General features: G+C 48.8%; 1 protein-coding gene across 1 annotated transcript in view; it reads right to left on the bottom strand.

Annotated features, from left to right (window-relative positions):
• Nucleotides 1–15,505, bottom strand: part of LOC142312723 (glutathione S-transferase P 1-like) — a 116,368-nt gene extending 100,863 nt beyond the window's left edge. Inside the window, exon 1 of the mRNA XM_075351712.1 lies at nucleotides 15,307–15,505. Within this exon, the coding sequence (XP_075207827.1) occupies nucleotides 15,307–15,505 (199 nt within the window). The remainder of the gene's footprint in view (nucleotides 1–15,306) is intronic.
• Between the last annotated feature and the right edge of the window lie 1,885 nt (nucleotides 15,506–17,390).

The raw sequence follows: 17,390 nt of genomic DNA on the forward strand, positions 1-17,390 counted from the left end.
CTGGTGGCCAGAGCGATCCGGGAGAAAGAGAACCTCCGGCAAGCAACCTCCCGTGTCCGAGGACCGTTGTACGTGGGGCAGGTGAGGCGGTTTGATGTCCGCCGGGGCTACGGGTTCATCTACGAGCCGGGCCTGGAGGCCGAAGTTTTTGTAGCCCGGCGGGATGTGAATGCCCACCTGCCTGAGGAACATCCCGGCCGCAATCTGATGCCGGGTGACATTGTGCAATACACTCGGTTCTTTGGGGAGCGGGGGTGGTTTGCGCTGGACGCTAAATTGAGGGGCAGCCCAGAGGCCCGAGCAAGCGCCGCGCCCCCTCCCTTGGAAGGAGCACTGGAGCCTGAATGTTCGGAGTAGGGCAGCGGATGCCCGTTGCACCGTCCCCGTTGGGACCACCACAGTGTTTGTTTGTTTGAAAAGTTGAAAGATGATAAGTAAAATTACCGAAGAAGTTACTTGATTTTCTGTTTGATTGAACCGGCCGGAGCCGGCACCGTTGTCCCCGTGGGGACCGTTTAAAAAGTTATTTTGCATGGGAACTATCCATGGACAAGCCCGTGAACTTGCAGGGCACCCACAAACGTTAAGTGGCATGTAAATATGTTGTTTGCAGTTACCGTTTTCCGCAGTTGCCGCCTCCGGAGAGGCAGGTTGGAGGGAGGGCCCTCAGCAGAGCAGGCTGGGGCCCAGCCACCAAAGGAACCGGTGGCTACCCTCTGGAGGGAAGGACAGATCCCGCTCGGGTACCGTGTGCTGGACTGTGGGTCAAGGGGTGCTGCCTGGGCTTTAGGGGCAGCATCAGGGCCAGGTTGCTTGGGTGGGAGAGAGCGGAAACCGTAACCGTAAACCGTTATGCAACGTTAAAGAAATGTGCCTCCCGTTTTGGGAAGAGTTATTAAAAATGTAAATATGTTATATTATTATTATGTTATCTTTTGCAGAAAAATAAATCCGGTGTTGGACGGCAGCCCGCGGACGGTCTGCATTTTGCTAAGGGGGAATGTGTCGCCCTGGGCAAGCCAGGGGACACAGGTCACACACCACCACACCCTACATCCCAGGTAGGAACATCTAAGCTAACCAAAAATCCTTGTTGCCTTCCTCCAGAGACTGATGATTCACACCAGGGGGTGGGCCAGGCGGTTGGCTCCGCCCACCGAGGAGGACACAGCTCTGGAGGCGGGAGAAACCAGGCAGTCCAGTGAGGGACATGAAAGAGTAAACAGCAGATTAGCCCAGGCAGGGCTTGAGTGAGGAGCAGATAAGCTAAGTGAAAGAGAAGGAAAGAAAAGTAGTAAAGGAGGAAAGCAAGAGTGGTGACAGAACAGAAGGAGTGTGCAAAAGCCTGAAGAGTCCAGCTAAGTGCAGGGCAGGTCAGCAAGGTCAGCAACGGCGGTGACTGTCTGAAGGGGGACCGTTTGGAAGTTCCTGGAAGGACCCCGTAGGCTGTGTGCCCGGTGGTCTGGAGCAGTGTTCCGAAGGACAGTCAGCACCAGGGCAGGGGCCTCTCGGACCCCGGCAAGGCTTGGAGTCGCCACAATTTGCCGAATCCGTCAGTGAAGGGGACGTAGATCCCCCAACAACCAAGTCCCGATTGAAGGCAACAGTCCAGCCAGTGTAAGAGAGACACCGCCACCGCCAAGGCACAAGTTTCTTAGGGCCAGCGCCTGCGGGCAAAGAGTAGAGCTCCCCCGGTCCAGCTTGAAGCCGGGGAGCGGGTTACCGGTGGGGACCCATCGCAACCAACAAGTACACCAAGGTGCTAGGAAAAGGGACATCACCGTCACCTACCGGGAGAGCAAGTGCAGCCGTCCGTGGGACCGTCTTACCAGCCGTCTGGTTCACCGTAAAAACTGTGTCAACGTCTCAGGCTGAGTGAGTACCACAGTGCCGCAAGGCACAGCGCTGCCCCCGCGTCCCTGCGCCCACCAGGCCCTGCAACTCCCAAACCATCACCGGGCCCCGGGATCACCAACCCCTACCCACGGAGGGGCAACACAACACCTGGCTGCTCCGCATCACCATCCCCGGGATCCCCGTACTGAGCAGCGGTGGTGAAATCACCACAACCGTGGGTGGCGTCACGGACTATAAACAATCCCCACACCCAACCAACCCCTTTCACTCACGGGCGAGGAGTGCCGCTCGAGAAACCCCCGGGATCCGGCCTACAGCTCGAGCCACCACTGAGCAGCGGCCGCCGGACCCGAGCAGAAGGGGTGAGCGTAGTGTGCTGACACCCTCCTCCCCGCCCGCGACATATACACAGTATGATGTTCCCATGGCTCCCCTATACACAGTAAGATGCCTCTACCCCTTCCCTATACATAATATACCTCTACACCTCCCCTATACACAGTATGATGGGCCTACAGCTCCTTACAGACACCCACGTACAGCCGTATACACATACACACACCTGCGTACAGCCGTATACACATGGACACACCTGCGTACAGCCGTATACACATGGACACACCTGCGTACAGCCGTATACACATACAGACATCTGCGTACAGCTGTACACACACACCTGCATACAGCCGTATACACATACAGACACCCGCGTACAGCCGTATACACATACACACACCTGCGTACAGCCGTATACACATGGACACACCTGCGTACAGCCATATACACATGGACGCACCTGCGTACAGCCGTATACACATACAGACATCTGCGTACAGCTGTACACAAACACACACCTGCATACAGCCGTATACACATACAGACACCTGCGTACAGCTGTATAAACATACAGACACCTGCATACAGCCATATACACATACAGACACCTGCGTACAGCCGTACACACATACACACACCTGCATACAGCCATATACACATACAGACACCTGCGTACAGCCGTACACACATACACACACCTGCGTACAGCCGTATACACATACACACACCTGCGTACAGCCGTATACACATGGACACACCTGCGTACAGCCATATACACATGGACGCACCTGCGTACAGCCGTATACACATACAGACATCTGCGTACAGCTGTACACAAACACACACCTGCATACAGCCGTATACACATACAGACACCTGCGTACAGCTGTATAAACATACAGACACCTGCATACAGCCATATACACATACAGACACCTGCGTACAGCCGTACACACATACACACACCTGCATACAGCCATATACACATACAGACACCTGCGTACAGCCGTACACACATACACACACCTGCGTACAGCCATATACACATACAGACATCTGCATACAGCCGTATACACATACAGACATCTGCGTACAGCCGTACACACATACACACACCTGCGTACAGCTGTATAAACATACACACACCTGCATACAGCCATATACACTATCGCAAAACGGATTGTGACTGAGGGAAAAAGACGGAAATGTAAAAGTAGCCTTACATGTAACTCTAAAACTGTGGTATATTATGCCCCTTGCCCGTGCCCAAAAATCTACGTAGGATTGACTACTTGACAATTGAAAGTGTGCATGAGGGAGCACGTATTGGGCACGTCGGCTGCATCTGACGATTACAGACATCTCCACATTAAAAGCATTTTAAGTTATATCATAATACTAATAGAACCCTCCTAAAGGTCAAAGGGATTGACTTGTTAGAGGTCGACATTCGGGTCGAGGGGATTAGCCAATGCCGAGCCCAACTGGAGACCAGATGGATATACACACTCAATACTGTACATTCATCTGGTATCAATGAAAACATCAGCTTCGCTTCCTTTCTGTTATTACGGATCAACTTTTGGGATTTTTTTAAATTGTGTGTCCTTTGGTGGTGGTTTTTCTCATTTTTATGTTTTCTACTTATTTGTTTCTTTTGCTTTTTTTCCATATAGTAATGTATTGGAATCTGAATTTGACCGTCATGGGTGTTCCCCTTGTTTTTTGCTGTATCATCTACATTACACACTATTGGTGCCCGGTGGATTTTTACATCATCTTCTGGCAAACTATGAATGATGGATTATTGTGAATATTGGTATTGCATTTTTTCAATTAAATGTATGCATATTTATAATTACTGTAATCTATTATGTACTTCTTTATATCATCTGTGATGGTGCATGTATGTATTGATTTGCATATCTTTTTGATTAACATTATCATATTCTTTGTTAGGTGGAGGGTACCATATTATGTATGATCTATAGCTTACCTTTACAATCTACCATGGCACCTAGTTCTTCATTATGTATTGTCTACACATCTAATCTACTTGGGTAGAGTGATCCCATCGCGACAGTCCTGTACACATGCTTGCTGTGCTCCCTCCCACCATTCTGCCTGACCCCTAGGCGAGTGTCCCTGTTCCAGCTAGACCACCCACTGGTGTGCCTGACAGGGTGTGGTGTGAGGTGTGACTAGGATTTGCATGCTGATGAAGAAATACCAAAGGTTAGGATCCCAGAACCATGAGGGGTTGAGTCCTGCACCAGAAGTGAAAGGGGGTGCAGTACCCTGTGACACCCTGACTAGTTCAGGGGCGTCACAGGTGCATCCAGTCGTCATCTACACTGACCACAAAAACCTGTCTCATCTTCAGTCGGCTCAGAAGTTGAACCCACGACAGGCCCGATGGTCGTTGTTCTTCGTCCGCTTTGATTTTCTAATGCACTTCGGTCCTGCCGAGAAGAACGTCAAGGTCAATGCGCTGTCTCAGTCGTTCCTGACGGTGGACCAGTAGGAGGAGCCCCAGCACATTATAGAGCTTTCCAAGCTGATGGTGGTCCCAGTTGACGTGCATCAAGTTCCCCCAGTTAAAACGTTTGCCGCGGAGGCTGATAGAGAATGTGTCCTTCAGCGGAGGCACTCCTCAAGACTAGCGGGCCACATCGGTCAGAGGAAGTCTCTGCAGCTTATCTCTCTGCATTACTGGTGGCCTAAATTATGACAGGACGTTCTGAAATTTGTCTCATCTTTCCCTCTTGTGCTATAAATTAGACTCCAAAGATGCTTCCTGCTGGTCCTCTGCTTCCTTTACCAGTGCCATCTGCTCCATGACAACACATTGGCATAGACTTTATCACAGACCTGCCGAAGTCCTCTGGCTGTACCGTCATCTGGGTTGTGGTGGACAGGTTTTCTAAAATGGCCCATTTTACACTGCTCACCATTTTCCCTTTCGCCCCGGTTCTCACTGAGCAGTTCATACACCATATTTTTCGGCTACATGGCCTTCCTCTCCACATTGTGTCTGATAGAGGGTTCAGTTCACAAGGAGAGAGGACACCACCTACTGGGGATCTCTGTGAGCACAAGAAAGAAGCTATAATGAATACAAAGAACAAGTAAACAGAAATCCGGCACTCCTTGAGAAAGGATAACTACAGAATTTTATTTGCATAAAAATGGTGACATTTCGGTCTTACATCAGACCTTTATCAAACTACAAAATAAAATACAAAGGAAAAAGAAAAATACAGGAATCATAACAATATGTCATACAGTATTATACAGTGCAATACATAATGACACATAATATTAAACATATGAAAAGAGGATGGGGGACATGATGTATACAAAATAAATGCCGGCTACAGACGAAGGAAAAATAAAAATGCTCACAAAATAGGAGGCTGACACTGGGAGTAAAATGAATAACCAGGTAAGAATCCTGTAGGAGAATGAACCATACACCAGGAATCAATCGGGAAAAACCCAAATCAGTTTGTATATGCCTGTTAACAGGAGTAAAACCTGTAGAAAAATAAACCATGTATCAGGTATCTTAACAAGGGTAAACCTTATGGGAAAATTTGACTACAACAGGTAAAAATCAGGATATACCAAAACAGTTATAATGTAGCCGTTAACAGGGGTAAGCCCTGTAGGACAGTAAGAATACAACAGGTGTAGATCAAGGAGTCCCTAAGCAGATAATATGTGCCTGTTACCAGGGGTGAACCCTGTTGGGAAGTAAACAATACCCTGTGGGGGATCAGGAAATCCCTAGGCAGATTAAAAATGTCTGTTAACAGGGGTAAACCTGTGAAAGAGTAATCCAAGGGATAGGGTATAAACATCTGGGGTTAGGTGAGATGTCTGGCAGGAACGTGGCAAAATGCCCGTAAAAGAGACATTTACCTAGGACCTATGTTAACAGGCATATACAAACTGATTTTGGTTTTTCCCGATTGATTCCTGGTGTATGGTTCATTCTCCTACAGGGTTTACCCCTGTTAAACAGGCACACATAACCCGTTTACGGATTTCCTGATTCTTACTTGGTTATTCCTTTTACTCCCAGTGTCAGGCTACATGTGAGCCCCCATTTTGTGAGCATTTTTCCTTCGTCTGTACCTGGCATTTGTTTTGTATACATCATGTCCCCCATCCTCTTTTGATATGTTTAATATTATATGTCATTATGTATTGCACTGTGCACTTTAATGATTTTGCCTTTAATAAATATTGATTAACTATTCAGTATTTTGTATAAGTTGACACACAAAAGCAGGTGGAGGAATCCTCCTAAATCCAGCTCTCCATATGCGCTTGGAAGTCCTATAGACGGTGCATGGAAAATCTCCAGCCAAGAGGTTAGCACAAAAATTTAGGAATCCGGCACAGCATCTTCTTAAAAAACTAATTTTATTATTCCATTAAAATCCAATAAAATGGACAAGACGCATTTCGAAGACACCCTTGTTCATAATCCCTTGTGAACAAGGGAGTCCCCGAAACGTGTCTTGTCCATTTAATTGGGTTTTAGTGGAATAATAAAATTAGTTTTTTATGAAGATGCTGTGTCGGATTCCTGAATTTTAGTATTATGTATAAGATATGAAAAACATTGTACAAAAGGTGCAGCTGGAAATAGGTACATAAACCAGTAAGTGAACGAAACAAATGAACCAAAGTTCTAAATACTGGACTGAAAAATTACATCATTATTATCAATAGCAGTATAGAATAGCAGTATCATGCAGAGTATGGAGTGGTACATGATCAGGAAAGAGAATCCATTTAATATAGATTGGTATGGATGACTAAAGAGATAAACAAAAGAATGGATTTAGAACCACTAGACCCAGGATAGAAGAAAAAAGTAAAAAGGAACAAAAAGAAACAGGTGCGACACCTTAGTATTAAGAGACCTCTGCCGAAAACAGCTATCAATACGTATTACTAAAGACATGGCAAAATCAATAGAAAGAGGAGTTTTATACATTACCAATGCCTCCATAATCCTGTCGGACATACCCTGGAAAAAAGGGACTTTTGAGCTCAGGGTCGTTCCCCTGAGTGTCCATGGACAAGGACGGAACTTGGTGCAATAGTCCTCTGCAGGACATTTCCCCTGTTGCAGTCAACAGATTTTAGACTTAGCTAAAGATAATTTGTCTGGGTCATCATGTGGTGCCCTGGACAATCCAGGACGTCACAGGTACTGCAACAACACACCCCACACCCCGGTTAGGCACATCAGTCACACACAAATCCTTGTTGCCTCCCTCCAGGGGCTCATGTCCACACCAGGTGGGGTGGAGCCAGGCGGTTGGCCCCCCCACTGAGGAGTTCACAGTCCTGGAGGCAGGAAGAAGGCAGTGGAGAACGGTGAGGGAAAGTGAGAGGAGAGGAGTGAAGTGGTAGTGGAGCAGACTGACCGTGTCCGGGTATGTGGCCCGGGCACCTAAGAGCAAGGTTGGCAGACGGTGGTGACCGTCTGCAGGCGAGGCCAACTGACGCACAACCGTAAGGACCAGGGACGGGCGGTGGCCCGCCGGTACCGGACCGGGGAGCGAAGAGAAGCCAGCACCATTCGGCAGGGCCTATGGACCCCGACCAGGCTTGGAGTCGCCGTTAAACCGGTCAAATCCGTCAGCGACGGGAACGTCCGGGGTTTCCCAGCAGCAAAGACCCGACTGAAGGCAACCGCTCAACTGTGAAGGGAAATACAGCTACCGCCACAGCTAGAGTTCCCAGGGCCAGAGCCTGCGGGCAAAAAGGGGCTCCTCTGGCATATACACCGCTGGGGAGCGGGTTATCGGTGGGAAGCCATCAGAGCCGAAGACACATTACAGGTGCAGGGAGAGACAGTCACCGCCAACCTACCGGGAGTGACCATCGCAGCCGGCTGCGGGACCCGTCCATCCAGCCGTTTGTTTTATCAGAGACTCCGTCTGCGTCATTGGCTGAGTGAGTACTACCGTGCCGCCTGGCACTGCGCTGCCCCCGTGACCCTGCACCTCACAAAACCCCGCCATCCACCTTACAGTCATCTTCACCGGGCCCCGGGACCCCCAAAACCTCCTACCCACGGAGGGGAGAGAAACATCTCGGCTGCTCTCTGTCATCGCTCCCGGGATCCCCGTCCAGAGCAGCGGTGGTGTCCCAACTTCACCACAACTGTGGGTGGCGTCACGGACAAAATCCCCAAACCAAACCACCCCCTTTCACTCACGGGCAAGGAGCGCCGCTCGAGTCCCCGGATCCGGCCCACCGCTCGAGCCACCGAGCAGCAGCAGCAGCGCCGGACCCGAGCGTTAGCGAGCGCAGCGCCCCGCCGCCTGCGACAATTATATATGAGCCCGAGTGCACAGAAAAACCCATACACCTACAAAAGAACCGGTGACTCAGGGGACAAAGAAAACGCCCATGCTTGTGGGTGCCCACCCGCTGTTCCTCACTACCAGAGAAGTGGGGATGTAAACGAAAGTACAACTTACATGCTTCTTTAAAAGCAACAAACCGACTGTGTTCCCCTGAAAATCTTTCCAGGAAGGAAAATTTGGGTTCCGATGATCCAGCGACTAGAACAGATTGCGCCAGTGTGGTGGACTGCACTTGTTGCTGTACTGCCCCTATTAATTAGGCTACTGGGACGCCCTGGTGGCAAAACCAGGTAGTCACAGAAAGAGTTAAACCTCCTTGGTACCACCTGATCCCACACTGATAGAGTGAAGCAGCCGCACCCTCCCCACCCCCCCAGTGTAACAAAAGGAGCAGGAGGGGAGGAGTTGAGTCAGTCAGTGGAAGGAGGGAGAGGAGTGCAGACAGGGTTGTGGCTCCTGTGCTGCAGGGGAAGTGAAGCCAAGAGAAAGCAGAAGTCTTGGAGCTGAAGTGGAGAGTAGGCTCAAAGGGAACCTGTAGTGGACCGGGACAGGGTAGTGGCCCGCCAGTAGTGTGCAAGGGACCCTGGACTTGTGCAAAGAGAGGACTTCCCCCGTCCGAAACAGAGAAGGTGACTCTTAGCTGGAGTGCAGGAAAGAGAGAGGGACCTGCTTCTTGTACCGGGTGTGGAATCCGAACACCCCCGTACCAAAGGCCTACGGACACCGGCAATTTCTGGTTAAGTACTGGACTCTGTGTTTCCTGACCCTACACATGAAAGCAGCCTCATCCAACACCAGGACAACCGAACTGTGAGTTTCCTGCTCCCTGTAATCCCTGCCACCACCACAACTCCCACTGGGCCCCGGGGCATCCATCCCTACCCACGGAGGGTTAATAATATCCAGCTCCCAGCCCAACGCCCCCGGGAGTCCCCTCAACGGCAGCGGTGGTACACCATTTACCACATACCGTGGGTAGCGTCACGTACAAATTTTCCAAAATCCCATACACCATAACCCCCTTTTCAATTGAAGTGACCGCGAGACCCCCGGGTCCGGAGACCCTCGAGCCACCCACAGAAGGTCCGGATCCGAGCAGCGTCGGCTGCTGAGAGTGGGGTGGTACACCACCTGGAGAGCCAAAGTCTACATTTGCCTGGGTCCATGCTAGAATATAAAGTCGTGCCAGCTATAATGTCATGATAACTTTGGGATAGCTTAGAACCCGGGTTCCTAAGCTGTCTCTCAAGCAAGAGGGTGCTATGCTATCCCTATTCTCAGGGATACTCCTAATGGTGGAGAGTCCTAAGTTTGCTAGCCATGCTCCTGACCAGTTCAGGAGCATGGACCCTCCCACTCCCCCAGGGAGGGATGGGACAGGAGTATGTTGAAACCACAGAAAAAAAACAGACAAGGGAAACACCAAAACAGTGTAACATTCAATGTGTCACACGACTAGGCCAGCCAGATTTGACCGTTGACCAGTCCAGCCCTGGTATCATCCCACAAAGACATACTGATAGGGAATTTAGATTGTGAGCCTCAATGGGGAGTGATACAAATAATGTCTGTAAAGTGCTGTGGAATATAATAGTGTTATATAAGTGTACTGCCCCCACGTCAGCGGCCGAGCCGCTCGGGTCCAGAGCCGTGGTGGCTCGAGGGGTCTCCGGATCCCGGGGGGTCCGCGCGGATACTCGAGTTAAAAAGCGGGGGGCTATGTACAGGGGGATTTTTAGAAAGTTCGTGACGCCACCCACGTGCGTGGTAATGTGAGGGACCACCGCTGCCGATGGGGAGCCCGGTGATGATGGTGTGGCAGCCTGATGTTCAACCCCTCCTGGGTAGGGGGTTTGTGTCCCGGGGGCCCGTTGGTGATTGGAGATGTTCAGGTGCCGTTGAGGGATAGGTGCAGGGGATTTTCAACGTACTCACTCAGTCCCAGAATAACCACACGACAACTTGTAAACCAAAGTTCCGAGCACCATCGTAGTCTGCGGGGAGCACGCCTGGATCCGTGCCCTCGGTGTTCTTGTTGGTCTGTGGCCCAATTCCTGGCACCTTACTTTCAATTGGACCAGTCAGTATAGAACTCTTTGGGTCCCGCTCGCCCGTATGGCTAACGGAGTGAGCTTGATCTCAGGGTTCACGTGTAGGATTTCTTTGGACTGTAGTGGGAAAGTCATATCCCATCGGTGCGCTAGCACCCCGATTTTGGAGCGGGTTGGGGATAACACTTGAAGTCTTCACCCCCATCGGGTAAATTACCGGAACACGTGAAGCTACTTTCCTGCCTAGGGTCCACGTACCCAGTCGTGCCCTGGCCCCTGCCCGGTGATAGCTCAAGGCCGCCGGCTGCCCTCCTCGGCTGTCCGTGCCCCTTGACACTGTCCCCTGCGACCGGGGTTCCAGCTCCTACCAGGCCCAGACCAACGTCTGCCACCTAGTACACAGGAGCTCTCCTACATGGCCTCTCCTCACGAGAGTCACTTCACCTCCTCTCTCCTTCATTATCAACCCTCAACTCTCAACTGTCACTGTCCTCACTTTCTCCTTACCAACCTCCCATGTGGGCGGCCCTATTCCCTTCAGGCCCCCCAATGGTGCGTCTGGTAGGTTCAAGTGGGAAGTGTTCCTAGGATTTTTATTGGTCTAGCCGTCAACAACACCAGAGGACTGGGATCCGTTAACCAAGGAGGGTGGATACTGTGCAGAAGAGCAGGTTGCACAATACCCTGTGACGACCTGATAGGCCAGGGCGTCACATAAGCAATTAAAATAAATAGAATAATAAACATGTGTGTCACATATATTCTACTTTCCTTCATTCATTTTTTTACTACCATATCTGAATTTCTAAGGCTATGTGCCCACGGGGACAGTGTCCTGTGGATATATCTGCAGGACATTCCGCAGGAGCTCCCAGAAATCTGCAGCACAACTTTGTCTGTTTTCATGCTGCGGATTTGCTGCGGATATGCTGCGGTTATTCTACATTGAGGATACAGTACCATGGCTTCGGCACTGCATCCTCAATGTAGAACAAGTGCTGCAGTGATCGGGGGAGTTAATACTTACCTCCATCATGCAGCACCTCGCTTTCCGGCAGCCGGGTCACTCTCTCAGCGTCTGCAGGAGAAGGTGGGCGGGCCTGAACTAGCTCCGGCTGTCACATGACCGGAGCTCGTGCAGGCTCCGCCCACCTCTTCCTTCCTGTACCTGGATTCACCTCGCTCCTGTACACCGGACGGAGAAAGTGACTCCGGTGAGGCAAGTAAGTATATGGGACCCTGCGGAGAAATCCGCAACAATAATTGACATGCTGCAGATTTTTCCGCACGGAAATCCGCACGATTTCCGCTGCGGAAAAATCCGCAGCGTAGGCACAGCATTTCCCAAATGCCATAGAAATGGCTGGGGAGTAGCTGTGCTGCATATTTCTGGAAAATCCGCGGCTTTTACGCGAGAAATCCGCAGCAAAATCCGCGCATTTTCCGCAGCGTGGGCACATAGCCTTATGTTTGTTTGTATATTTTATCACAAACTAATATATATATGCATTTTGTCTTAAATTATCTATATTTATTCAATTAATCTGTTAATTTGACATAACATTAAAAAAGATATTTGATATTAGGCAATAGATATAATTATATATAATTAGTGTATAATTTCATTTCTATGAATAGGTGTATAATACGTATGCGCACATTCATTGTGAGTTTCCTTGGATTTTTGTTTGTACTATGTGCATACGCATTCCTGGTGGCCAAGCTGTGATTTCAATTGCACTATGAACAACGTACAAATGGAGTGCCCATACTCATGTTTGCCTGAGTTTGCACAAGAATTAGTTTGTAGCATTACTTGGGAAAAGAACGTTATTGGGTCACATCTACACCACTGGAGGCAGTTGTCTTGGTGTGATAACATAACGGAACTATGAAGAGCAACAATGTGTAGACATGAGGGTCAATGGGGGCTCTCGTCCACTGGCCTGGCTGTCTTCAGAAAGACCAGATGGACTTAGGCTCATCCCACTGAATGCCCGCACTCCTTTCCTGTGTGCAGAACACTACTCAGACAACATTGAATGAGGGAACCACACATTGGTAAGAGTTTATCTGTTCACCAACAGGTAAAAAGATATCGTATATACCCAGCAAGAACACAAGATGATACAAGCTACATAGTCTCACCCTTCTGCTGGCCCACCAAAGATTAGAATTTTATTGACTTTGGGGCATCCAGGGCCAGCTATCCCAGCCAGCAGCACCATGCTCTTGACTGGCACACACTGTGAGAAGATAACAAAAAGCTTAGGAAGTACAGCAAGATATGTAGCCAGTCCCAACTTGTGTTCTCAAAGCGTTGAGAAATGAAGTAGCTCTGTGATTCTCCAGCTGGAACTGTACCTCCTAAGATGCAGCCATGTAGAATATCAAAAGTGAAGCAGTTCTGTGATTCCCCTTCTGGAACCAAGGCTCCTTAGCAGAGGTCATGTACAATATCCCCTTGGTGACAGAAGCAAGGCCCTTTTATACTACTCAGTTCTCAATTCAGGGTATTGGGTCTTACAGGATTGCTTGGAGTTGACTGCTCTCTCATTGGTCATTAGTTCAATAGTGCATATTTTTCTCTGAATAATGTACTCAAAGAAGCTAAAGCAATACACTTATAACAGACTATCCGCATTTAATAGATAATAGGGCTCTGATCAGTCTGACATGAGACAATGGCTGACTTCTCTCGATTTAAAGAGAAACAATCAGCAAGATTTTCATATATAAAGTAAAGCCAGTGCAATACTGGCATTAGGATGCTGAATCTAAGCATACCTTTTGGTATTTTTTTTGCTATTTTATTGATAACAACTACAGAATATCTAATAGGTGGGTCGGATTTTGCTATCTATTCTCGCCCTGTCTGCATGTCTGGCCTCTGTATATATTAGACTGTATGGGCTGCATTTCGAACACGACCTTATCACATGAGAGAAATGACGCATACCTGGAAGGAGCCCATACAGTCTAGCATCTACCAAGGCCAGGAAGGCTGACAGGGCAGCAATAGATAGCAAAACCCGACCCACCTATTAGATATTCTGTAGTTGTTATCAATCAAATAGCAGTGCATTGTTGGAACTTTACTTGCACATATTTCTGAAATAAACCTCCAATCTCAGAACAAAAGGTGTGCTTACATTCAGCATCCTAGAGCCAGTATAGCACTGGCTATACTTTATATATGAAAATCCTTAACAAACAAAGGAACCATATGTCTGGCCTAATTAAGAAAAGTTAACTGCCTACAAAAGTGGCCAGATGCTGAGTCCTCACAAACATGATCAATTTCTCTTCATTTGTTATTAAAAATATAAAAGGGAGTTTGTATCACTTTGCAGCTACCCTCAGACGAAGCATATATGTGAAACACAGATCAGGTGTTGGTGACTTCCTGCACTCACATTGCTATCAGTAATATTGATATTGTTGTTTACATTTCAGGTATTGTCATCTTTACATTTATATCACTACATTCTGACATTCTATAAATAGCATACTATAGCCTTTACTATTTAGAACATTGAAGTTAAATCAGAGACAATGTAGCCACTGTCTTTCCTGATTTCCCATTTTTACCCTTGTTCTACAATCATGTCTGTTTTTTAATTTATGTATAGCATATCACAAAAGTGAGTATAAACCTTGTATAACAATGTAAATTTGGTGTGCCCTCTAAATATCTCAACACAGCTAATAATGTCAAAACTGCTGGTAACAAAAGTGAGTACATCCCTAAGTGAAAATTGGCAAATTGTACCCAAAGTGTCAATATTTTGTGTGGCCACCATTATTTTTAAGCACTGCTTTAACTCGTTTGGGCATCGAGTTCATTAGAGTTTTACAGGAGCCACTGGTATCCTCTTCCGCTTCATAAGGACATCACAGAGTTGGTGGATATTAGAGACCTTGTGCTCCTCCACCTTCCATTTGAGGATGCCCCCCCAGATTTTAAATAGGTTATTGGTCTGGAAACATGCTTGGCCAGTCCAGCACCTTTACCCTCAGTTTCTTTTGTCTTGAAGATGTGTTTGGGGTCGTTATCATGTTGGAATACTGAACTGTAACCCAGTTTTCGAAGGGAGAGGATCATGCTCTGCTTCAGTATGTCACAGTACATGTTGACATTCATAGTTACCTCAAAGAACTTTAGTCCCCACAGCCAGCAGCAATCATGCAGCCCCAAATCATGACACTCCCATCACCATACTTGACTGTAGGCAATACACACTTGTCTTTGTACACCTGGTTGCCGCCACACACTCTTGACACCATCTGAACCAAATACGTTTATCTTGGTTGCATCAGACAATAGGACATGATTACAGTAATCCATGTCCTTAGTTGCGACCACCAATCGGAGTTGAAGAGGGAGGAGGCCTAAACCACGCCTGCGTCGTCTAATTCTGAATCGCCAACTAGTTGCTGGTTGTTGATACGGTGTCAGACATGTTCCCAGCGGGACACCAACAACCAAAAAATGGCCCAGGTCATTCAGCAACAACCAACAACTTCACAGCAGGGGCCAGGTTGTTGCTAGATGTCACACACAGCAACGTCGCTAAGGGGATCGCTGTTACGTCACGAAAAGTGTGACTCATCAGCGATGTTGTTAGCGATGTCGTTTAGTGTGACGGGGCCTTTAGTCTACTTGCCTTTAGCAAACTGTTTGTGGACTTTTTTGGGCATCATCCTCAGAAGAGGCTTCTTACTGAGATGACAGCCATGTAGACCAATTTGATGCAATGTGTAGCATATTGTCGGAGCACTGAAAGGCTGAGCATCAATGTATGCAGAGCTAAGAAACAATTTTTTTTTCAGATCCTCACAGAATGCTTTGCCATGTGGAGCCATGTTGAACTCCAGTGGCCAGTATAAGAGTGTGTTAGCGATAAAACAAAATGAGTCCCATGATACCAAGAAGGGAAAATGGCTAATTGGACAGAGCTGGTCTGTACTAAAATATTAATACCTTTTGAGAAACCAAGTTTGAAACCTGTTGCAAGCAAAGTGGAACGGTCTTTGAAATGTGTTGCAATTAAAGTGCATGCACTTTTTAACCATTATGGACTCATCCTTAATAACTTTGATCTCGGTACTGCACAGTGTGCACCAGGCGATGAGAAGCCAGCCTGTGGTCAAGAAGTACCGGTGTGACAAGGTAAAACTTACATACACACTCAAACCCCCTTGTCTGTAGCATGCCGAGTTGAAGATTCCAAGCCCAGCGCCCACGACTGCTGCCTCGAGCATGCTAATGTGGCACCCTTAAGCTTAAGGCGCCACAGGGTATTACACCACTTTTATGGCGTAATATCTATTCCGGGTCAGGAGGGGGTTAACCTGCCGGTGCCTTCACAAAACATACATACAAACAACAGCAGGTGCTTACTCACAGGGGGTTGGGCTAGGGAAGACAGAGGAGCCAGCCATCACGAAGTCGCTAGGACAACCATCGAGGGCGGGCACCAAATGGGGTAGAAGTAGGTGCAACCATAAAACTTTAGACAGAACCTTTCTGGGCACAGCTTGGGAGAACAATTAGCACTGACAACTGGAGTTAGTGTTTCTCTCTCTTCGTGGGCCTGTGGCTTGGAGCAGGAGGATCGGCCCAGGTTCTGGATAGCGACTTTCAGACTTTCATGGGCATCGGCGGTGACCGCCAACGGATCCGGGTTTGGCTGGAGCCCATCGTGGCAGAGAACGGCACTTCTGGGCAGTGCTTAAACAACCTGTGAGTAAAAACACTTGGAACCACAGACCCTGCCTCTGTGACGCCCTGGCCTATCAGGTCGTCACAGAGTATTGTGCAATCTGCCCTTCTGCACAGTATCCACCCTCCTTGGTTACGGATCCTGGTCCTTTGGTGTTGCTAACAGCTTAGCCAATCAAAATCCTAGGAACACTTACCACTTTAACCTACCAGACACACCATTGGGGGGCCTGAAGGGAATAGGGCCGCCCACATGGGGGGTTGGTGAGGGGAGAGTGAGGAAAGTGACAGTTGAGCAGTTGAGTTCAGACAGTGGAGAGTGAAGGAGGTGAAGTGACTTTCTGGGAGGGAGAGGTCTCAGAGCAGGGCTCCTGAGTACTAGGTGGCAGATTGTTGGTCTGGGCCTGGTAGGAGCTGGACCCCGGTCACAGGGGACAGTGTCAAGGGGCAAGGACTGCTGAGGAGGGCAGCCGGCGGCCTTGAGCTATCACCGGGCTGGGGCCAGGGCATGATGGGGTACGTGGACCCCAGGCTGGAAACTAGCTTCATGCGTTCCGGTAATTTATCCGACCGGAGTGAAGACTTCAACCCGCTCCAAAATCGGGGTACTAGCGCATCGATGGGATAGGACTTTCCCACTACAGTCCAAAGAAATCCTACTTGTGAGCCCTGAGAGCAAGCTCACTTCGTTAGCCATACGGGTGAGCGGGACCCGAAGACTTTTTTACCCACGGGTCCAACAGAGATGAAGGTGCCAAGGACAGGGCCACAGGCTAACAGCAACACCAAGGGCATGGATCCAAGCATGCTCCCCGCAGGCTGCAGTGGTGCCCAGAATTCTGGTTTACAAGCTGTCGGTGTAGTTATTCCAGGACTGAGTGAGTACATTGAAGGCCCCTGTTCCTATCCCCCACGGCACCCAAATACCATCCCAACCATCAACGGGCCCCGGGACACAAACCCCCTACCCACGGAGGAGTTAAACATCAGGTTGCCACACCATCGTCACTGGGCTCCCCAACGGCA

Source organism: Anomaloglossus baeobatrachus, chromosome 5 (genome assembly GCF_048569485.1).
Source record: "Anomaloglossus baeobatrachus isolate aAnoBae1 chromosome 5, aAnoBae1.hap1, whole genome shotgun sequence".
Lineage (NCBI taxonomy): Eukaryota > Metazoa > Chordata > Amphibia > Anura > Aromobatidae > Anomaloglossus > Anomaloglossus baeobatrachus.